This window comes from Coregonus lavaretus, assembly GCF_964263955.1.
Source record: "Coregonus lavaretus genome assembly, chromosome: 33".
In the NCBI taxonomy this organism is placed as follows: Eukaryota; Metazoa; Chordata; class Actinopteri; order Salmoniformes; family Salmonidae; genus Coregonus; species Coregonus lavaretus.
In genome coordinates, this window is record NC_140020.1 from 17,719,140 (window position 1) to 17,743,002 (window position 23,863).

At 44.0% G+C, this 23,863-nt stretch overlaps 1 protein-coding gene across 1 annotated transcript in view; it reads right to left on the reverse strand.

The window, feature by feature from the left end:
* galnt14 (UDP-N-acetyl-alpha-D-galactosamine:polypeptide N-acetylgalactosaminyltransferase 14 (GalNAc-T14)) overlaps nt 1–23,863 on the reverse strand; it is a 116,926-nt gene that overhangs the window by 74,926 nt on the left and 18,137 nt on the right. Inside the window, exon 2 of the mRNA XM_084151303.1 lies at nt 15,987–16,156. Within this exon, the coding sequence (XP_084007429.1) occupies nt 15,987–16,156 (170 nt within the window). The remainder of the gene's footprint in view (nt 1–15,986; nt 16,157–23,863) is intronic.

Consider the following 23,863-nt stretch of genomic DNA (forward strand, 5'->3'; position numbering starts at 1 on the left):
TCTCTCTCTCTCTCTCTCTCTCTCTCTCTCTCTCTCTCTCTCTCTCTCCTCTCATCTCTCTCTCTACTCTCTCTCTCTCTCTCTCTCTCTCTCTCATCTCTCTCTCTCTCTCTCTCTCGTCTCTCTCTCTCTCTCTCTCTGACAAGGCTGGGGAAATGGGTTACCTGTGAGGAAGCAGAGGGTAATATAACCCTGACACACAGACAGCAGCAGGAGGAAATGAGGTTTGAAGGAGGTTTCTACAGGAGCAGATGGGTGAGTAGAGAGCATCTGGGCGGAACAAGGAGAGAGTGTGTACCAGGAAGAAAACAGTGTTACCTGGTGGATGTGACAGTGGATATGAAGAGCTGAACAAGATAAGAGATATTGGTTATTCTCAAACTAACATCATTAAATTTGTCCTACATGGCACTGTAGGGGTATTGCCTGGGGAAACCAGCACTCATATAATATAGATAAAAAAGGAAATAGTAGGCCTACACTAATAAAACATTTTCAGGTGTTGAGACTGACTTCCTTTAGTGTACTTCACATCGACATGGCCCCTTTTCTGAGAGTAATACAATACTGTTGATCAGGTAATGAAAGCCTGAAGAGGCCAACGCTGGCATAGCTACAGCACTCATGAATAACAGGGGGTCTATATTAGGTGCATGACAACATACATTAACAGTAACCTGATAGACCCTCCTGGCACTTTAACAGCTACTCTTTATGATGTCAGAGGGCACTGGATCAGAATTATGAGAGACCACCAGTCCTATTAAGCAGCTCAGACCACATTCAGGAAGTGAAGAACATTCCTACAGACTCCTAACAAGTGTATAAATATGCACCGCCAACCACACACACACACACACACACACACACACACACACACGATTATACAGCTGTCACTAGCCCAGCTAGCAGAAGGGGTCTGCTAACCAGCTGATTTGAACCCAGACTGAGAGGCCAGATCTTATCAGAAGTTCACTGTTGTATTTTATGTCTGTGGAGACACACCGAGGAGGAGTGAGCTGAAATAGAACACCAAGGTGAGGCGGGGTGAAAGACATGACTGACACAGACAGATCCTACAAACTCTCCATCTCTGTGTACAAGACAAGAACTGAGGAAGAGATTTCAGTGGAGTTACGCTGTGAAAATGTCATTAGTCCCACAGCTAAAAATAAGGCACTGACTTTTACGTGTGTAATAGAGGACTCCTTTGTTTTTCCCATTTTTGAGATAATTCAATCAAAGAGTTGAAGCTAACGTTGATTGCATTTGCCTGGCTGCTCCCTAGAACAAAAACAACAGTCCAGTGACGGCAATGTGAACCAAAATCCTGATGCCCTCAGAGAGAGCGAGAGAGCGAGAGAGCGAGAGAGAGAGCATACGTCAGTGTAGTGTGTGTGCATTGGGGGTGTGATTGTGAACGGACGTTGAAAATATGCATTATTTGGCAGGGGATGTGATTGTGAACGGACGTTGGAAATACATATTTTCCGGACGTCGAAATCAGTTTCATTTTCGGTTCTGAATGAAAGTTGAAAAGACAATCTATGTTTAGACCAGAGCATGTGAGCTGAGTTGAGCAATCGGAAATCCTGCTCATCGCTCATGGAGCATGCACCGCTCCAGCACTCCACGTTCTTTCCAACTGCTCCGCTAAAAACTGCTCCTCGCTCAAAGGATTTTTTTTTTGTGATTTTAATGAATAGAGCAAATTTGAAGAGGCAATTTTTGTGACTACCTGGACCTACCATTTTGTTTTGAAGTATTGAAACCAAACCATATGATTTCAATGAAAAGTATTCTAATAAACATGAAAAGGTGAATGTAAATAGGCTACATGTCATATTAAATAGCATATACACACTCTAAATAGGTCAGGACCCAGACAGGGAGCCTAAGCAGGGACGGAAATGAATTATTTAGGCTGTATTATTTCAATTATTTCAAGGCTATAAAGACATACATTGTGAAGCATTTGCGAGTGCGACACACTAGGCTGGTAGGGAGTCAGGGACATTAAGCACTCAGCATTTAAACAACATTACGTTGTATTAAATCATTATAGTCTATTGCGCATATAGGCTGTGACTTACTTATAATGAAATACAAATTAAACAAAAAATGCCTTATTAGGCTCAATCTAATAAGCCTTTTTTAGAAACACCAGTTTGGCCAGAGTCTGTGGCTTCAGGCTCATGCGATGGTGTCTGGAGAGCAGACCAGCAGTGGAGAATATCCTCTCCGCGCTTGCAGAGCCACTGGGGATGCTAAACACCCTTTTGGACTCTGTTGCCAGGCTGGGCAGGGATGCATATTTTTTTCTTTTTCTTTAGGTAGGCCTGAAGTTTTTTAGGCAAAATAACCCAATCAAAACAGAAAGCTCCTTGAAAGTTGGAATATGCCAGGCCTATTGGGCTGAAACTTTTAAGAGATCTGATTTTTTGTTTATAAATACTTTGCTACAATGACACACTTAATTAGCTACCCACCATCATGCTTTCGGGATACGTATCTTTGCAGATTCCACAATGATTCTTTAGTTGTGGACACTACATTACCGCACTCCCTCTCTTGCTCTTGGTCCTCACCTTGATTTTGCACCTGTGTGTTTTATCAGGTTCTTTTAATGAACATATTTAGTGAACTCCAAGACAGTAGCTAAAGCAAGGGGCTATAGCAGCACACAAGTATCCTACAAATGCATGCTGGGCCGGGCATGCCCTAAGCTGGTGAAGTGCCCGCTACTGGAGCACTATTGGAGCGGACTAGAAGGCCGACGCTCCAACCTTGACGCTCCAGTCAAATTGGGCACGCTCCACTCCTAGCTCCGTCCGCTCACATACTCTGGTTTGGACCAAATCATGGCTGGTCCAGATCGGACCAAATCTGAACCAAACATAGACTGGACCAAAAATCTATGTCCGTGGACGTGAAAATCAAGGCCGGTGCGGACTGTACCAAAAAACGACATCCGGACAGGACCAAATAAATAATAATAATTTAAATAAATACATCCAAAAGACGTTGCGTCGGTCCGTGCTTACTGGGGTGTAGCCTACAGTGTTGGCCCGAAATAGAATTTTATGAATACCCATCTATGTGGTAGGCCTAACGTTTGTAAAACACCAAAAAAAAAGACAGCTGGTCCAGAGAGGACAAAATAAAGACGTCCAAAACACATCGGCGTCAGTCCCTGCTTACTGGGGTGTAGTCTACAGTGTCGGACCCCAATGGAATTGTATGAATGCCCATCCATGTGGTAGGCCTACCGTTTGTAAAACAGGCAGTTGCATTGGCTTTACTAGTCCTGATTCCTGTGACTAATCATTTTGGCTATTTAAGCTCTGAATATCAGCTACCCAACTTTATCAGGAGTTATCCTGAGCCTATTTGCAATGAGAATCAATGTCTTTACACACCGTGAAATGCAGAAGTATTTTATCACTATGATCAGCTCATCAAAAATGTATGGATAGAAACTTGAAACTACTGATAATGACAATTTAGCCAATGGGGTGAAACTCTTGGACACAGTTCCCGCTCAGCCCAGTCAAAACTGTTCGCTGCTCTGGCACCCCAATGGTGGAACAAGCTCCCTCACGACGCCAGGACAGCGGAGTCACTCACCACCTTCCGGAGACACTTGAAACCCCACCTCTTTAAGGAATACCTGGGATAGGATAAAGTAATCCTTCTACCCCCCCTTAACCCCCCCCCAAAATAAAAAAAATAAAAACATATTGTAAAGTGGCTATAAGGTGAATGCACCAATTTGAGCGTCTGCTAAATGACGTAAATGTAAATGTTGTGAGTAGCCCGATTTTCCATTACATATTGACATTTTACTTTGACTGCATGGGAATGGACAAGTGAAATATTTTGCACCCCTGCTTATCATAGGACGGCATCAGCACTCACCTAAAATGCCCATACGCCTGGCCCGGGTGATCAGCCTCCTCCTCGTCTTTCATCTGCCCTCCACTCGGCTCTATTAGCCCACACCATTTGCATGAATTATTTCATTAGGCAGCAGGACAAGAAAGAATATTAAAAAAGAGAGACAAAGGAGAGGGGACACGGGACAGTGAAAAGGCCCTGGAGGATAATACCAGACCTCTCAGGCTTCTGACAGCCCAATTTCCTCTCTTTCACACCACAGTCAGGGGGCCCTGCAGGCATTAATCAGGGGCCCTCTCTTCCACTTTAGTCTTTGATGAGAGTGCCATAAAGAGGGAAACACTGATCTCTCTCTCTCTCTCTCTCTCTCTCTCTCTCTCTCTCTCTCTCTCTCTCTCTGTGTGTGTCTGTCTGCCTGTCTGTCTGTCTGTGTGCAGAGTGCAGTCCAAAGTCCACCATAGTGCAGGGGGTGTATGGTGCAGCAGGATGCTGGAGGGAAAAAGAGGGCATTCTGTTCAGCCACTCTGTAGACTGAGTCACAGGTCACTGGCTGGGACTGATCAGACCATGGCTGAACCCCAGACCCACCCACATGATCACAGGTCCTGGTTAAACTAGCTCCAGTTAAGGAATCGTAGAGTTGTTGTTTGTACTTGTGCAACAGCGGAGGTAGAGATTGTGAAATGTCTATGTAAAAAGAAAACTAATCTGGTAGAGATTGTGAAATGTCTATGTAAAAATAAAACTATTCTGGTAGCCAGCATGACTGATATTGGCTCTTGTCAGTATTTCAAACTGTTTCACTCAACCTTTACTGATGTTGCATACTGTGTATGCATATACTATATTAAAGTTATCATTTTACATTTTAGTATTTTAGCAGACGCTCTTATCCAGAGCGACTTACAGTTAGTGAGTGCATACCTTTTTTTCTTATTTTTCATAAAAAGAAAAGTACTTTTTATTATTATCTGTTATCTGACAAAGGCAAAATTTAATCAAATTTGACTGAGACATTTTAATGAAATGTGAGTAGAGCCTGTGAAGGTTTTCTACAGTAACCTGAGTGAGAATGTGTTATGAAACTAACCTCATACTGTGAGGTGTACAGTGCTTTTTAATCAAGCATGTGGAGCTGTGTGAGCTGCAACATTGTTTTACTAGGAGACTGACAGGAGTTGAATGATTCATGTTTGATTTAGGTACAGTGGATTGCAGGCTCTACACACAACAAGAGGTGGAGGGTGGAGGACAATATCGTATAGATGATGGTAATTTCTTTTTTACCATCAACATTGAGCTGTTCAGGTATAAACAGGCCGGCCATAAGTGAGTCAGTAAAGCCTGGTATATTTTCAGAACACATTTAGATTGCGCTACAACAACAACCCAGGTGGTCGCAGAGAGCAATTAACTTATTTTCTGCACTGTGTTTTCTGTGTAATTACTAAAGCAGCGCTCTGCAATGGAGATCGATGGCCGACTAACAGGTGGAGGGGAGTCTGTGGGGAAATATGAAGAGCAAACTTTCGCCCTATGCACAGCTACCTTCCTACACCACCACCCGCACTGAGGTACCCTGCATGACATACTAAATGTCACAGCAATGTTTCCCCCCACTCACAAAGCAACCTAGCTACCAGGTGAAGAAAGGCACTAGGTGTGGTGACTGGTGAAGACACACAGCTGCTATGAAAGGCTTTGCTCTAGGAACGTCACTCTGGGCTGAGGGCAGGCAGCTCATAACACAATAGAATGGGTTAGTGTCTGTCTCTCTGTCTGCAGGAGCAGGGAGGAATGACAGTGGTGAATATTCACTGGCATCAATTCAATATAAATATTACAGTGACTAGACAAGTGGCAGACATCGTGAGGATATACAGTATTTTCAGACCTGCTGAAACGGCAAATGCGGCTGAGGTTTCAGGTTTAAAGCAAATATGAATCCCTAAACAAAGGCTGGATGCCAGTCACAGTTTATTAAACTGGTCTGGTGTGTGTCCCGGGAGGGGGCGAGGCTGCTTGCGTAGTAGGCAAACATAGGAGGACAGGTCCTGGTGACCGGCTGACCGTAGATCTGGTGTCAGCCAAATACAGAGGAGCAATCAATACCTGAATAATTTCTACTTCTCACACACAGTCACACACACATTTCCTCTCTCTCCGCAGGGGGACCTGAAAGAAGAGAGAGGGAGTGAGACAAGTGGTTGTCTTGTAAGCGATGGAGCGATACGATGGTTGACAGACAGGTTGAAGCCTGGTCAATGTGTGGACAAGCCTGAGGCTCCCTGTGACTGACCCGATCAATGACACAGGAAGGAAGGGCTTTTACCCTAGCCTCAAGAGCAACAACCAACCTCCATTCAAGAAGCTCCAGTGCCATACCCGGGGAAAAGCATTAACTTTCAATTCGGCTTTTCGAACTGGATCTTGGCTAACCATTGTGGTTAGATTTGTGCTCAAAGTACATGTTTGTAGATCACGAAATGCAAATAACCGATTCTGTGGAAAACTTTTCAATTTTCCTCATGTATTCTCAGTGGCGTGTATTCATGGATGCCAAGGGAAGCCAGGCTTCCTAAACAAAATTACCAATATATATATATATATATATTTTTTTATTATAATAATATCTTTCGTCTCTCTGAGTATGACATTATTGCCGCCCGTAGCATTGAAGGCAATGGAAGCCAGCAAGCACCAGGCCTCCCTTGATAAAAAAGTATACAAAATGTGCCAATCAGCATTGAGCTAAACTGAGCGAGCTCAACTGTGAATGGTCCTGGCACACCAAAAAAAAGTGTCAAAGGAAGCCAGCTTGGATTTTGGCGTCACTCATATGAAATCCCATTGAGAGCATATGTCATTGACAGAAAAACTTGAATTGTTGCATCTCATTGTGTTGTTGTCCTTCGGTGGCTAGCTAGCTAGCTAAAATTGGCCCTTTAGCCATGGATGGAGATAGGGATTTGGACTTGTGGTTTTACTTAATTCTCCGTACTGGCCAATGATTATAACAGTGATTCTGATCCAACCATTAACTCATACATTGTTCTGTCCCTGGCCTGAGAGGATGGAAGTTCAATATGTAGAAGGCTAATATTAACCAGCTAACGTTGCCCATGAATGGAAGTTAAGCTAGCGAGCAAGCATTTTAGCCAGGTAGCCTCGGACAACAAAAAATAAAAGTGTCTACTGTATGACAGAGTCATAGACAGTTTCGTCAACATGAAAGAGAGGAGGACGGCATTGGCGTTTCTCTACAAGTAGGGTGAGTCAACATGATTTTTCTACTTACACGAACGCACACACACACGCACACACACAAAGATATCAGAACCATGGACAGCCACGTCATATTTAGCGTACATTGATTGGACTAAATAGTTTTGGTATGCTTTAGACTAAGCATAGGTGATTTGATTATGTTGAAATGTTGAAGTTGAAATGGTACTGGAATAGTGGAGGCAGCTCCTGTTTTCTTTGCAACTTGAGGTAACTCTCCGTGGTTCTAAATCAATAGTTGTTTAGTGGTCCGAAAATATCAGAAACATTAACTTGCTTGACCATGCTGTAGGTCATGTAACTGTTTGTTACATGCAATATGCTTTGTGGACTTCTCCGGACAGAGGTTGCTCTCCAGTTTTGTGATGAAACAAAGGTGTGGTTGAATTTATTCTGCCACTGTGTCTTCTTATTGTCTTGGCCTTAGGCCTATATATCACGGTGTCAAGGCATATGAACTAACAGGTTATAGAGCAAACAAGGCAATTATCACAACACATAGGTTGTAATATGGCTTTTTTTCTGGCTTCCACCGCTACTGCTTCTCTCGTGTATCCAAAAGATACTAACTCATAACGCAGTTTCCTTGTTTAAACTTTCATGGACCTTCAAATAAAGCTGGCTGACCCAGATTGGGGTGTGCAGTTGTTCATATGAAAATAGGCCATAGCTGTAAGCAATTTACAGAAATGTCACAAATGAGTAATTGACCCATTTTCATCAACATTACAGCAGCCCTCTCCCCACCATTGAAAATGCATAAAACAGATGTGAGGATCAGCACATGTCCAACCATGTAACTATGGTGAAGGGCAAAAAATGCTAAAATGAAATGAAAACTTCTAACTTTACACTATGAATCCAAGATAATGTGTGATAAAGACAAACATCTCTCTTTCTCCTTTGTTTCGTCTGAGCAGATCAGATGGATAACATAAGCAGTACTTGCTGCTGAAGCTAACAAGCAGGCGTCTCCTTAGTGCTGGAGACAAACGCGCCGCTAATAGTAAAAATCAATAGAGGTCCTTTGATTCTCACCCTTCAGTCCAGCGTGGATGGGAGAAACCGTGGGAGATGGGAGTATGCCTGAGAGGCGCATCAGTGTCCTTAACTGTCTACAAAAGTCAGGAAGAACTGAGTTGGCCTAGAGCCAGAACCACACTGAGCCTGAGTCTGACCCCAGAGAGCTCTACACACAGCAGGGTCATACACTGTACTGTAGGCCCTGTAAACAATTGCTTGTTATACACACGGACACACACACACACATGCAACAAAACAACATCCACAGAATACACACACGCACACAGCTTAAGCGCAAGCAGCTAATAGTCCTAAAAACAGAATAGAAAAGAGGCTTAACATCACTGTCAAATTAGGTTGAAATCGCATAGTGCTCTAAAATGAACATTTCATGCCAGCAGATTAGTCTGTGTAAAGTAACATGATTTTCTCGCCTCCTAAGGGTTTTTAGTATGTCAGTTAAAGATTTAGAGAGGGTAGGCTGTGTCGGCATAATGTTCAACTGGTTTCATTAATGAAAACATCACACCAGTGAGTAGGAAGTTGGCAAGTCTGTGTTTATATGGTCAACAATCATCCTATGATATTTGCAAACAAGGTGTTGGATATTTGCAGCATCTGTGGGTTTTCCACTTCTAGTAGCATCCAGGGTGGTCCTGGCTGTTCTGACACTCTAAATACGGATTTTCTAGACGTTGAAGTTAGGTTCAATTTAGGTTCTAAATACTTACAGTATTTTCTGGACGTTGAAATCAGGTTCATTTTCAGTTCTGAATGAAAATACGTATTTTCCGGACTTTGAAAATACGTATTTTCCGGACTTTGAAAATACTTATTTTCTGGATGTTGAAATTTGAAAATACATAATTTATAGATGTCTATGTTTGGGACATCAACCAATGTCCGTGGACGTGGAAATCAAGGCTGGTCCGGACACCAAAAAAAGACGTCCAAAAAGCGTCAGTGTAGGTCCGTGCTTACTGGGGTGTAGCCTACCATGTCGGCCCGCAATGGAATTTTATGAATGCCCATCCATGTGGTAGGCCCACTGTTTGTAAAACAGGCCGTTGCATTGGCTTTACTAGTCCTGATTCCTGTGACTAATCATTTTGGCTATTTAAGCTCTGAATATCAGCTACCCAACTTTATCAGGAGGAGTTATCCTGAGCCTATTTGCAATGTGTTTACACAGCAGGAAATGCAGAAGTATTTTATTTTTTGCTATGATCAGCTTGTAAAAAATTTACGGATACAAACTTGAAACTACTGATTATGACAATTTAACCCACGGGATGAAACTCCTGGACAGCAGTTGTGAGAGCCTGATTGTCCATTCCATATTGTCCATTTTACTTTGACCTGTCCTGTTGTTTGTTAACATGTCAGCGCATTTCTTTTTGATTGGGTGACATTTAGGTTAGGCTATTTGATCGGAGAAACCTGCATGATGTGAAAAGTTTCCGTCTCACTATATTGTCATACATTTTATCTCCAGCCTGTAGGCTACAGAAAAGGTCACATACTCTTTCTACCATATGCTATATCTGCTACATGATTTATGTTAGATAATTTATTTGACGGAATGTTGGTGGAGCGCCGCAGCAATGCGTCTCTCCAACAGCAACCTGTAGAGGCGTACTGGGAATGGACAAGATAAATATTTTCTGTCCCTGCCTTTGCTTATCACAGGGCGGCATCAGCGCTCACCTATAAAGCCCATATGCCACTGGTTGAGAGAAATTAACATTGTTTTGGACAGAATTCTGTGAGGTTTTATGTGCTGTTGGAGGTGCGTCTTGGTCAGTTTAGCTCAGATCATGCCGCCCTCGTCAATCTGCCGCCATAGGCGGCCGCCTAATCCTACTTAACCCTCCCGTTGTCCTAGGGTCAAAATGACCCGCCACTGTGTTGAACCAACTTTATTTAATTTTTATATTTTTGGGATCATTTGTGAGAAGGAGGCAGTGATACTTTCTTTAAAGTCTCACTGCCTCCTTCTCACAAATGATCCCAAAAATATAAAAATTAAATAAAGTTGGTTCAACACAGTGGCGGGTCATTTTGACCCTAGGACAACGGGAGGGTTAAGTAGGATTAGGCGGCCGCCTATGGCGGCAGATTGACGAGGGCGGCATGATCTTTGAGGGATTCATTTAGGATTAGTTGGTTAATGGTATTTGAGACATCAGCAGTGCAGTGAGGAATTGAATGATATCCACTTTAAGACTAAAGGCCTTAGTCTTATTGGAAGCATACAAATGAAGGCAAAGTTAATGGGAGCAATGAAGTGGGAGTGTTTTCACACAAACTGCTACAGCGCATGTGGCAATTATCTCTTTCTATGCAGCTTGTAGCTGCTGCTACACACCCTCCCGTCTGACACATCAACTCCCTCTCATCTGCATGCGCAGACCAGCTGGGTGGTGTGTTTACGGACATATTGAATCTCTCCCTATCCCAGTCTGCTGTCCCCACATGCTTCAAGATGGCCACCATTGTTCCTGTACCCAAGAAAGCAAAGGTAACTGAACTAAATGACTATCACCCCGTAGCACTCACCTCTGTCATCATGAAGTGCTTCAATTTGCTTACCGCCCCAATAGATCCACATGCAATTGCCATCACACTGCACACTGCCCTTTCCCATCTGGACAAGAGGAATACCTATGTAAGAATGCTGTTCATTGACTATAGCTCAGCATTCAACACCATAGTACCCTCCAAGCTCATCATTAAGCTTGAGGCCCTGGGTCTGAACCCCGCCCTGTGCAACTGGGTCCTGGACTTCCTGACGGGCCGCCCCCAGGTGGTGAAGGTAGGAAACAACACCTCCACTTCGCTGATCGTCAACACTGGGGCCCCACAAGGGTGCGTGCTCAGCCCCCTCCTGTACTCCCTGTTCACCCATGACTGCGTGGCCACACACGCCTCCAACTCAATTATCAAGTTTGCAGACGACATAACAGTAGTAGGCTTGATTACCAACAATGACGAAACAGCCTACAGGGAGGAGGTGAGGGCAATGGGAGTGTGGTGCCAGGAAAATAACCTCTCACTCAACATCAACAAAACAAAGGAGATGATCGTGGACTTCAGGAAACAGCAGAGGGTGCACCCCCCTATCCACATCGACGGGACTGCAGTGGAGAAGGTGGAAAGCTTCAAGTTCCTTGGCGTACACATCACTGACAAACTGAAATGGTCCACCCACGCAGACAGTGTGGTGAAGAAGGCGCAACAGAGCCTCTTCAACCTCAGGAGGCTGAAGAAATTTGTCTTGGCACCTAAAACCCTCACAAACATTTACAGATGCACAATTGAGAGCATCCTGTCGGGCTGTATCACCGCCTGGTACGGCAACTGCACCGCCCGCAACCGTAGGGCTCTCCAGAGGGTGTTGCGGTCTGCCAAACGCATTACCGTGGGCAAACTACCCGCCCTCCAGGACACCTACAGCACCCGATGTCACAGGAAGGCCAAACAGATCATCAAGGACATCAACCACCCGAGCCACTGCCTGTTCACCCCGCTATCATCCAGAAGGCGAGGTCAGTACAGGTGCATCAAAGCTGGGACCGAGAGAATGAAAAACAGCTTCTATCTCAAGGCCATCAGACTGTTAAATAGCCATCACTAGCACATTAGAGGCTGCTGCTGCCTATTGAAATCACTGGCCACTTTACGAAATTGAACACTAGTCACTTTAATAATGTTGACATATCTTGCATTACTCATCTCATATGTACAGTGGGGAGAACAAGTATTTGATACACTGCCGATTTTGCAGGTTTTCCTACTTACAAAGCATGTAGAGGTCTGTAATTTTTATCATAGCTACACTTCAACTGTGAGAGACGGAATCTAAAACAAAAATCCTGAAAATCACATTGTATGATTTTTAAGTAATTAATTTTGCATTTTATTGCATGACATAAGTATTTGATACATCAGAAAAGCAGAACTTAATATTTGGTACAGAAACCTTTGTTTGCAATTACAGAGATCATATGTTTCCTGTAGGTCTTGACCAGGTTTGCACACACTGCAGCAGGGATTTTGGCCCACTCCTCCATACAGACCTTCTCCAGATCCTTCAGGTTTCGGGGATGTCACACAAATACGGACTTTCAGCTCCCTCCAAAGATTTTCTATTGGGTTCAGGTCTGGAGACTGGCTAGGCCACTCCAGGACCTTGAGATGCTTCTTACGGAGCCACTCCTTAGTTGCCCTGGCTGTGTGTTTCGGGTCGTTGTCATGCTGGAAGACCCAGCCACAACCCATCTTCAATGCTCTTACTGAGGGAAGGAGGTTGTTGGCCAAAATCTCGCGATACATGGCCCCATCCATCCTCCCCTCAAAACGGTGCAGTCGTCCTGTCCCCTTTGCAGAAAAGCATCCCCAAAGAATGATGTGTCCATCTCCATGCTTCACGGTTGGGATGGTGTTCTTGGGGTTGTACTCATCCTTCTTCTTCCTCCAAACACGGCGAGTGGAGTTTAGACCAAAGAGCTCTATTTTTGTCTCATCATACCACATGACCTTCTCACATTCCTCCTCTGGATCATCCAGATGGTCATTGGAAAACTTCAGACGGGCCTGGACATGCGCTGGCTTGAGCAGGGGGACATTGCATGCGCTGCAGGATTTTAATCCATGACGGCGTAGTGTGTTACTAATGGTTTTCTTTGAGACTGTGGTCCCAGCTCTCTTCAGGTCATTAACCAGGTCCTGCCGTGTAGTTCTGGGCTGATCCCTCACCTTCCTCATGATCATTGATGCCCCACAAGGTGATTTCTTGCATGGAGCCCCAGACCGAGGGTGATTGACCGTCATCTTGAACTTCTTCCATTTTCTAATAATTGCGCCAACAGTTGTTGCCTTCTCACCAAGCTGCTTACCTATTGTCCTGTAGCCCATCCCAGCCTTGTGCAGGTCTACAATTTTATCCCTGATGTCCTTACACAGCTCTTGGCCATTGTGGAGAGGTTGGAGTCTGTTTGATTGAGTGTGTGGGGCATCAATGATCATGAGGAAGGTGAGGGATCAGCCCAGAACTACACGGCAGTACTCCTGAGTGGCGCAGTGGTCTAAGGCACTGCATCGCAGTGCTAACTGTGCCACTAGAGATCCTGGTTCGAATCCAGGCTCTGTCGCAGCCGGCCGCGACCGGGAGACTCATGGGCGGCGCACAATTGGCCCAGCGTCGTCCAGGGTAGGGGAGGGAATGGCCGGCAGGGATGTAGCTCAGTTGATAGAGCATGGCGTTTGCAACGCCAGGGTTGTGGGTTCGATTCCCACGGGGGGCCAGTATAAAAAAAAAATTTATTCACTAACTATAAGTCGCTCTGGATAAGAGCGTCTGCTAAATTACTAAAATGTAAATGTAAATGTGACAGGTGTCTTTTATACAGGTAACGAGTTCAAACAGGTGCAGTTAATACAGGTAATGAGTGGAGAACAGGAGCGCTTCTTAAAGAAAAACTAACAGGTCTGTGAGAGCCGGAATTCTTACTGGTTGGTAGGTGATCAAATACTTATGTCATGCAATAAAATGCAAATTAATTACTTAAAAATCATACAATGTGATTTTCTGGATTTTTGTTTTAGATTCCGTCTCTCACAGTTGAAGTGTACCTATGATAAAAATTACAGACCTCTACATGCTTTGTAAGTACGAAAACCTGCAAAATCGGCAGTGTATCAAATACTTGTTCTCCCCACTGTATATACTGTATTCTATAATATTCTACTGTATCTTAGTCCATGCCGCTCTGTCATTGCTTGTCCATATATGTATATATTCTTAAATTGCATTCCTTACTTAGATTTGTGTATTGGGTATATGTTGAAATTGTTAGATATTACTTGTTAGATATTACTGCACTGTCGGAGGTAGAAGCACAAGGATTTCGACTACACAGAAGCAGACACGCAGCCAGAGTGATGTGGCATAATATGGGCCATTCAGACGGATATTATTCATCCTCGCAAATGCCTTCTCACACACTTAAACACACACATGCGTGTATATGAACACACACCTACACACAAATATTTAACAAGCACCCATGCACACACACAAACACACACACACACACACATCAATGGGCTATGTACAGCTGAAGTCGTAAGTTTACATACACCTTAGCCAAATACATTTAAACTCAGTTTTTCACAATTCCTGACATTTAATCCTAGTCAAAATTGCCTGTCTTAGGTCAGTTAGGATCACCACTTTATTTTAAGAATGTGAAATGTCAGAATAATAGTAGAGAGAATAATTTATTTCATATTTTATTTCTTTCATCACATTCCCAGTGGGTCAGAAGTTTACATACACTCAATTAGTATTTGGTAGCGTTGCCTTTAAATTGTTTAACTTGGGTCAAACGTTTCGGGTAGCCTTCCACAAGCTTCCCACAATAAGTTGGGTGAATGTTGGCCCATTCCTCCTGACAGAGCTGGTGTAACTGAGTCAGGTTTGTAGGCCTCCTTGCTCGCACACGCTTTTTCAGTTCTGCCCACACATTTTCTATAGGATTGAGGTCAGGGCTTTGTGATGGCCACTCTAATACCTTGACTTTGTTGTCCTTAAGCCATTTTGCCACAACTTTGGAAGTATGTTTGGGGTCATTGTCCATTTGGAAGACCCATTTGCGACCAAGCTTTAACTTCCTGACTGATGTCTTGAGATGTTGCTTCAATATATCCACATCATTTTCCTTCCTCATGATGCCATCTATTTTGTGAAGTGCACCAGTCCCTCCTGCAGCAAAGCACCCCCACAGCATGATGCTGCCATCCCCGTGCTTCACAGTTGGGATGGTGTTCTTCGGCTTGCGAGCATTCCCCTTTTTCCTCCAAACATAACGATGGTCATTATGGCCAAACAGTTCTATTTTTGTTTCATCAGACCAGAGGACATTTCTCCAAAAAGTACGATCTTTGTCCCCATGTGCAGTTGCAAACCGTAGTCTGGCTTTTTTATGGCGGTTTTGGAGCAGTGGCTTCTTCCTTGCTGAGCGGCCTTTCAGGTTATGTCGATATAGGACTCGTTTTACTGTGGATATAGATACTTTTCTACCCGTTTCCTCCAGCATCTTCACAAGGTCCTTTGCTGTTGTTCTGGGATTGATTTCCACTTTTCGCACCAAAGTATTTTCATCTCTAGGAGACAGAACGCGTATGCTTCCTGAGTGGTATGACGGCTGCATGGTCCCATGTGGTTTATACTTGCGTACTATTGTTTGTACAGATGAACGTGGTACCTTCAGGCGTTTGGAAATTGCTCCCAAGGATGAACCAGACTTGTGGAGGTCTACAATTATTTTTCTGAGGTCTTGGCTGATTTCTTTTGATTTTCCAATGATGTCAAGCAAAGAGGCACTGAGTTTGAATGTAGGCCTTCAAATACATCTACAGGTACACCTCCAATTGACTCAAATGATGTCAATTAGCCTATCAGAAGCTTCTAAAGCCATGACATCATTTTCTGGAATTTTCCAAGCTGTTTAAAGTCACAGTCAACTTAGTGTTTGTAAACTTCTGACCCACTGGAATTGTGATACAGTGAATTATAAGTGAAATAATCTGTCTGTAAACAATTGTTGGAAAGATTACTTGTATCATGCACAAAGTAGATGTCCTAACCGACTTGCCAAAACTATAGTTTGTTAACAAGACATTTGTGGAGTGGTTGAAAAACGAGTGTTAATGACTCCAACCTAAGTGTATGTAAACTTCTGACTTCAACTGTAAGTGTAGTGTGCTGTATAGGTTACCTGTAATGGCGTGTATCTCTGAGAACTCTGTTGCTGGGTATCCTCTCACTCTCTCTCTGGTTGAAGGCATACAATTTGTACGGGTCCTGGCCTGGTTTCCATCGCCTGGCATTGAGGTAGTTCTTCTCTTCAAACTCTTCCAGGAGGTCGTCCCATTCTGCCTCTGAGATCTGAAACATAAAAACATTCAACTCATCACACAAACACTGTAGAAACTCAACAACTTGCTGGGGTATAATTAACTTTCAAACCTACGATAAAACCGTAGTTTCAACTGTGGAAGTTGTGCTGTAAGCTGATGTGCAGCTTTTTGGCTTGTTTTGATACACTGTCATAAACATAACAATTGATGGCAGCCTTTTGGCAAGTCCCCATCCTCACAGTAACTCCTCAACATAACGACAACAATTCGACAACCATGGAGACAAACAGGCAGATGATGCACACACACCTCCGAATTTGCAGGTGCAGAATCTGGAGGGCGTATCAATTATAGTCTAATAAAACCAGCCTATTTTGTGAAGCGGCAGCAGCTTGAAATCACCCATAAACGGGAGCCTCATATTTCCTGTTATAATTTTCTGTTTTGTTTTGCTGATGTGCCAGATTCGGCAGCTCCAGCAATTAGGGCCGAAGGGAGCCAGAGGTCTATGCTCCCCCCAGCCTGGATGATGCTGGTGATTAGCAAACTAGCAGGTTGCTAGTTTCTCCCGATTACAGTTTGAATGGAGTATACTGAAAAATCTCCAGCACATGCTCACAAACACACACACGCACCCAAGCAAAAACACACAAACACTTATCCCGCTGCAAGCCCAGAGTAGAGGCAGGCAGGCAGCAGGGGAGGGCTCTGGGTGAAGCTGTCATGTCCCCCATGGCCTGTTGGATAACAAAAGGCAGCCGACTTTGTGACTGAAGGCTTACAAGGCACATGAATCACTGCCTGCTGATGCTGAGTGATTAAATCTGATTTCCATGCAATGCGGCAGCGCAGGGGTAATTGTTGGCCATTGAGACGATAATACAGCCTACTAATATGTTCCCTGGCTTATGGCTTTTTGCATCAATGCACCAGAAACTTAATCCACCTTCAGGAAGAACCTGCTGGAGGTCGTGGCAAGGAGTTGGCTCTCTGTTTTGCATACAAAACGCAGCAAATTCAATTTAATATTTTTAAGCAGAATGACATAGCCTGGAGTCCTCATGCGAAACTCAGGGTAGATGCAGGTATGAAAATGTATGCACTCACTAACTGTAAGTCGCTCTGGATAAGAGCGTCTGCTAAATGACTAAAATGTAAATGTAGCCTGAGGCAGCCATTCCAGAATTCTATTAATCTTTTATTTTATGGTGCTTTTGTTTGTGGCCTTTACACCTGGAAAGGAGAATCTGCTCAAGGTCCTGTGGATTCATTATATTTACCAGACTTGTCTCCCGGAGCCATCTTTATGACGCCTAGCCTGCCGTCTTAATGTCTCTTCCCATTACACAAACAGACATTAAATAAATGACCTCCAGAAACAGGAATCATGTAATAACGTCAAAACACAGCATTATCTTATTGAACAGTACAAAACAACCAAGGATCCTATTACTTTCCCTGACATGACTGCTGCCATTTAAATCACAATGGGAAGGGCAGTATTCATTTCATACACAGGTGATGAAATGGTGATGCTATTTCTTGCTTGCTCGTAAGAAGGATCATTTCACGAGACAAAGCAATTGAGGAGACGATGCATTAGATAGAAGGTGATGGGGTTCTAACCTAAATTAGCACAAGGGCACTTGGGAATGACCACAGAGCCATAGGGAGGTAGCTCACATCAGCTCCTCTGTCTTAACTGGCCAAGCCCATTATTTCCAGAGGACACTGTTGGCCTGTGACTGTGGGAGTAGACTGAGAAGAGAGGGGAGAGAACAGGAAAGAGAAGGGGAGGAAACATAGGAGAAAGGGGAGAGAAGGGAGAGAGAGAGGGGTGGAGAGAAAGGAGAGAGAACAGGGCAAAGACTAGGGTAAACAAGTTGGGAGATATCTGGGGCATCCTACCCACATTAGGAGGACAGTAATGAGTCGTCATGAGTCGTTAGGGTCTTTAAAGCCAGCTATCTGTCTGTCCATGTGGTGGGTGAATTACTGCATGCTGCTGCTATCTTTCAAGGCCTTGTCAGTCTGGCGAGTGATGTCATGCTCTGCCACTTTACAAGACTCACAACTGCATCCTACATCAAGGCCTTGTCAGTCTGGCGGGTGATGTCATGCTCTGCCACTTTACAAGCCTCACAACTGCATCCTCCATCAAGGTCTTGTCAGTCTGGCAGGTGATGTCATGCTCTGCCACTTTACAAGCCTCACAACTGCATCCTCCATCAAGGTCTTGTCAGTCTGGCAGGTGATGTCATGCTCTGCCACTTTACAAGACTCACAACTGCATCCTACATCAAGGTCTTGTCAGTCTGGCGGGTGATGTCATGCTCTACCACTTTACAAGACTCACAACTGCATCCTCCATCAAGGCCTTGTCAGTCTGGCAGGTGATGTCATGCTCTGCCACTTTACAAGACTCACAACTGCATCCTTCAAGCCTGGAATAGAGGTGGATAATTGCAGATGTCTGCTTTCCACGTAACTTAGACCAGATGTCTTGGGGGCAGCAATCTGGCAAAATACAAGATAATATGATATTTTCATTAGGGTATATCTTTGTGTTATATATTGCCCATAATAAAAGTTGATGTAGTAAAAGGGGGTTATGTGTACAGAATATTAGATGATTAAATCTGTTTTGTTCATTTAATAATCTCTACAGCATGAAGTTATCTGAATGTAGACAAATTCAACTCCACAAAAAGCTAGAGAACAACATTGACACGTCACCAATGAATGTTTTGCCTTCAGAGGTTCTCTCAGAGTTACGATGGTTGACAGCTGAATCCACAGAGGGAATGCTAAACTGGAGCTCACCTATTCACTTTGTCATCTCCAGCAGTGTCACTCTCACCCCATGATGCCACCCACCAATCTGGACAAAGTGGTTGTGTTTTATTGGCCCAGGCAGCAAAACAAATTTAATTCTAATTGGACAACACAGACAATCTGCCTGCAAATCGATCTGTCACAACAAAGTTGACCAGCTTGAGCCTCAATTTCAGAGCGCAATAAATGCAAATCCCAACAGTCCATAGCAGCCCACCAAGCATACATTCCTCAAGAAAGAACCGGGCGAGCTTCAAGATTGGAATTCCCCCGGGCTGCCAAGCAAGGCAAGGCCTCCAGAAATACTCCTGTCTTGGTGCAGTCATCATCCTGCCTTTGCCTCTCCTCTGCTGTTGAGGCAGGAGCGAGGCAGGCAGCTCAGCCACCAGAGAGCCAGGTTTCATGTGGAGGATACTGCAGCTTAATTGGACGTGATGCCTTGGTGGAGGGAGGGAGGGAGGGAGGGAGTGAGGGAAGGAGGGAACAAGTGAGACAGAGCAGCGCAACATTTCAACCTCCAGCAGTTAGGGGGCTCGCCTGGCTCCCTCCTCAGACAGAGACGTGTGTCCTAATGACTTGTGGATGACAGAGGGAGCTGTAATGGGATCCTAGCCCCCCCCCAACCCCCCTACTCCTCCCTGTGTCTGGGTATGTGTGTTTGTGTATGTCAGTCCTATTTCTACACCCCTGAACTTCACAGCAACAGTTCTTACCCAACAGAGATAACTAAAGGAAAACTATAACATAGTCTGTCTATAGTCTTGGTGGTACCATAGGAGGTGCACATCCGTATAGCGCCAGTATCAAAGCTATGCAGTAATAATTGCACTGCCTCCTGTGACTTCCAGCCAGGTAATGAGATGAACCCTAGCAGCTCATTTACAGATCTCTGACTGGCTCGTCTCGTCTCAGATGTGATGTTCAGGACTGCAGAGTGCACGCACCCGCACACATAGGGATATTATTAGGGAGTGGCGCCGGAGAAGATGGCTGCCGTTTTACAGCCCTCTAACCAATTGTACTATTATGTGTGTTTTTTCGCGTTATTTGTCATTTATTCTGTACATAATGTTTCTGCCACCGTCTCTTATGACCAAAAAGAGCTTCTGGATATCAGGACAGCGATTACTCACCTCGTATTGGACAAAGATTTTTTCTTCAACGAGTCGGACGCGAAGGATATCCTACAGACACCCGACAAGGCCCTGTCGTAGCCGGCCGCGACTGGGAGACCCATGGGGCGGCGCGCACAATTGGCCCAGCGTCGTCCAGGGTAGGGGAGGGAATGGCCGGCAGGGGATGTAGCTCAGTTGGTAGAGCATGGCGTTTGCAACGCCAGGGTTGTGGGTTCGATAAAATAATGTATGCACTAACTGTAAGTCGCTCTGGATAAGAGCGTCTGCTAAATGACTAAAATGTAAAAAAAAAAAAAAAAACATACATGTAAGGCCCAAATCCCTGTCATTCGCATGAGAAAGAGACGGAGATATCGTGGACGTAGGTCAGGGTGCATTGTAAGGATCCGACGGCGAGCGAGTAAACTGCCTCTTCCATCAATCCTATTAGCCAATCTTCAATCATTTGAGAAGAAATTGGACAACCTAAGATTACGGTTATCCTACCAACGGGACATTAAAAACTGTAATATCTTATGTTTCACCGAGTTGTGGCTGAACGACGACATGGACAACATACAGCTGACGGGATATACGCTACATCAGCAGGATAGAACGGCTGACTCCGGAAAGACAAGGGGTGGCGGTCTGTGTATATTTGTAAACAACAGCTGGTGCACAAAATCTAATACTAAGGAAGTCTGGAGGTTTTGCTCGCCTGAGGTAGAGTATCTCATGATAAGCTGTAGACCACACTATTTACCAAGAGACTTTTCATCTACAGTTGAAGTCGGAAGTTTACATACACTTAGGTTGGAGTCATTACAACTAATTTTTCAACCACTCCACACATTTCTTGTTAACAAACTATAGTTTTGGCAAGTCGGTTAGGACATCTACTTTGTGCATGACAAAAGTAATTTTTCCAACAATTGTTTACAGACAGATTATTTCACTTATAATTCACTGTATCACAATTCCAGTGGGTCAGAAGTTTACATACACTAAGTTGACTGTGCCTTTAAACAGCTTGGACAATTCCAGAAAATGATGTCATGGCTTTAGAAGCTTCTGATAGGCTAATTGACATAATTTGAGTCAATTGGAGGTGTACCTGTGGATGTATTTCAAGGCCTACGTTCAAACTCAGTGCCTCTTTGCTTGACATCATGGGAAAATCTAAAGAAATCAGCCAAGACCTCCGAAAAAAAATTGTAGACCTCCGCAAGTCTGGTTCATCCTTGGGAGCAATTTCCAAATGCCTGAAGGTACCACGTTCATCTGCACAAACAATAGTACGCAAGTATAAACACCATGGGACCACGCAGCCGTCATACCGCTCAGGAAGGAGACGCGTTCTGTCTCCTAGAGATGAACGTTCTTTGGTGCGAAAAGTGCAAATCAATCCCAGAACAACAGCAAAGGACCTTGTGCAGATGCTGGAGGAAACAGGTACAAAAGTATCTATATCCACAGTAAAACGAGTCCTATATTGACATAACCTGAAAGGCCGCTCAACATGGAAGAAGCCACTGCTCCAAAACCGCCATAAAAAAGCCAGACTACGATTTGCAACTGCACATGGGGACAAAGATTGTACTTTTTGGAGAAATGTCCTCTGGTCTGATGAAACAAAAATATAACTGTTTGGCCATAATGACCATCATTATATTTCGAGGAAAAAGGGCGTTGCTTGCAAGCCGAAGAACACCATCCCAACCGTGAAGCACGGGGATGGCAGCATCATGCTGTGGGGGTGCTTTGCTGCAGGAGGGACTGGTGCACTTCACAAAATTATGTGGATATATTGAAGCAACATCTCAAGACATCAGTCAGGAAGTTAAAGCTTGGTCGCAAATGGGTCTTCCGAATGGACAATGACCTCAAGCATACTTCTAAAGTTGTGGCAAAATGGCTTAAGGACAACAAAGTCAAAGTATTGGAGTTACCATCACAAAGCCCTGACCTCAATCCTATAGATAATTTGTGGGCAGAACTGAAAAAGCTTGTGCGAGCAAGGAGGCCTACAAACCTGACTCAGTTACACCAGATCTGTCAGGAGGAATGGGCCAAAATCCACCCAACTTATTGTGGGAAGCTTGTGGAAGGCTACCCGAAACGTTTGACCGAAGTACATTTTTTTAAAGGCAATGCTACCAAATACTAATTGAGTGTATGTAAACTTCTGACCCACTGGGAATGTGATGAAATAAATAAAATATGAAATAAATCATTCTCTCTACTATTATTCTGACATTTCACATTCTTAAAATAAAGTGGTGATCCTAACTGACCTAAGATAGGGAATTTTTTGTAGGATTAAATGTCAGGAATTGTGAAAAACTGAGTTTAAATGTATTTGGCTAAGGTGTATGTAAACTTCCGACTTCAAGTGTATATTTTTCGTAGCTGTCTATCTACCACCACAAACCGATGCTGGCATTAAGATTGCACTCAATGAGCTGTATAAGGCCATAAGTAAACACGAAAACGCTAATCCAGAGGCAGCGCTCCTAGTGGCCGGGGACTTTAATGCAGGAAAACTTAAATTAGTTCAACCTAATTTCTACCAGCATGTTAAATGTGCAACCAGAGGAACTCTAGACCACCTTTACTCCACACACAGAGATGCATACAAAGCTCTCCCTCGCCCTCCATTTGGCAAATCAGACCATAACTCTAGCCTCCTGATTCCTGCTTATAAGCAAAAACTAAAGCAGGAAGCACCAGTGACTCGGTTAATAAACAAGTGGTCAGATGACGCAGATGCTAAGCTACAGGACTGTTTTGCTAGCACAGACTGGAATATGTTCCGGGATTCTTCAGATAGCATTGAGGAGTACACCACATCAGTCACTGGCTTCATCAATAAGTGCATCGATGACGTCGTCCCCACAGTGACCGTACGTACAGTGGGGAAAAAAAGTATTTAGTCAGCCACCAATTGTGCAAGTTCTCCCACTTAAAAAGATGAGAGAGGCCTGTCATTTTCATCATAGGTACACGTCAACTATGACAGACAAATTGAGAAAAAAAAATCCAGAAAATTACATTGTAGGATTTTTAATGAATTTATTTGCAAATTATGGTGGAAAATAAGTATTTGGTCACCTACAAACAAGCAAGATTTATGGCTCTCACAGACCTGTAACTTCTTATTTAAGAAGCTCCTCTGTCCTCCACTCGTTACCTGTATTAATGGCACCTGTTTGAACTTGTTATCAGTATAAAAGACACCTGTCCACAACCTCAAACAGTCACACTCCAAACTCCACTATGGCCAAGACCAAAGAGCTGTCAAAGGACACCAGAAACAAAATTGTAGACCTGCACCAGGCTGGGAAGACTGAATCTGCAATGGGTAAGCAGCTTGGTTTGAAGAAATCAACTGTGAGAGCAATTATTAGGAAATGGAAGACAAACAAGACCACTGATAATCTCCCTCGATCTGGGGCTCCACGCAAGATCTCACCCCGTGGGGTCAAAATGATCACAAGAACGGTGAGCAAAAATCCCAGAACCACACAGGGGGACCTAGTGAATGACCTGCAGAGAGCTGGGACCAAAGTAACAAAGCCTACCATCAGTAACACACTACGCCGCCAGGGACTCAAATCCTGCAGTGACAGACATGTCCCCCTGCTTAAGCCAGTACATGTCCAGGCCCGTCTGAAGTTTGCTAGAGTGCATTTGGATGATCCAGAAGAGGATTGGGAGAATGTCATATGGTCAGATGAAACCAAAATAGAACTTTTTGGTAAAAACTCAACTCGTCATGTTTGGAG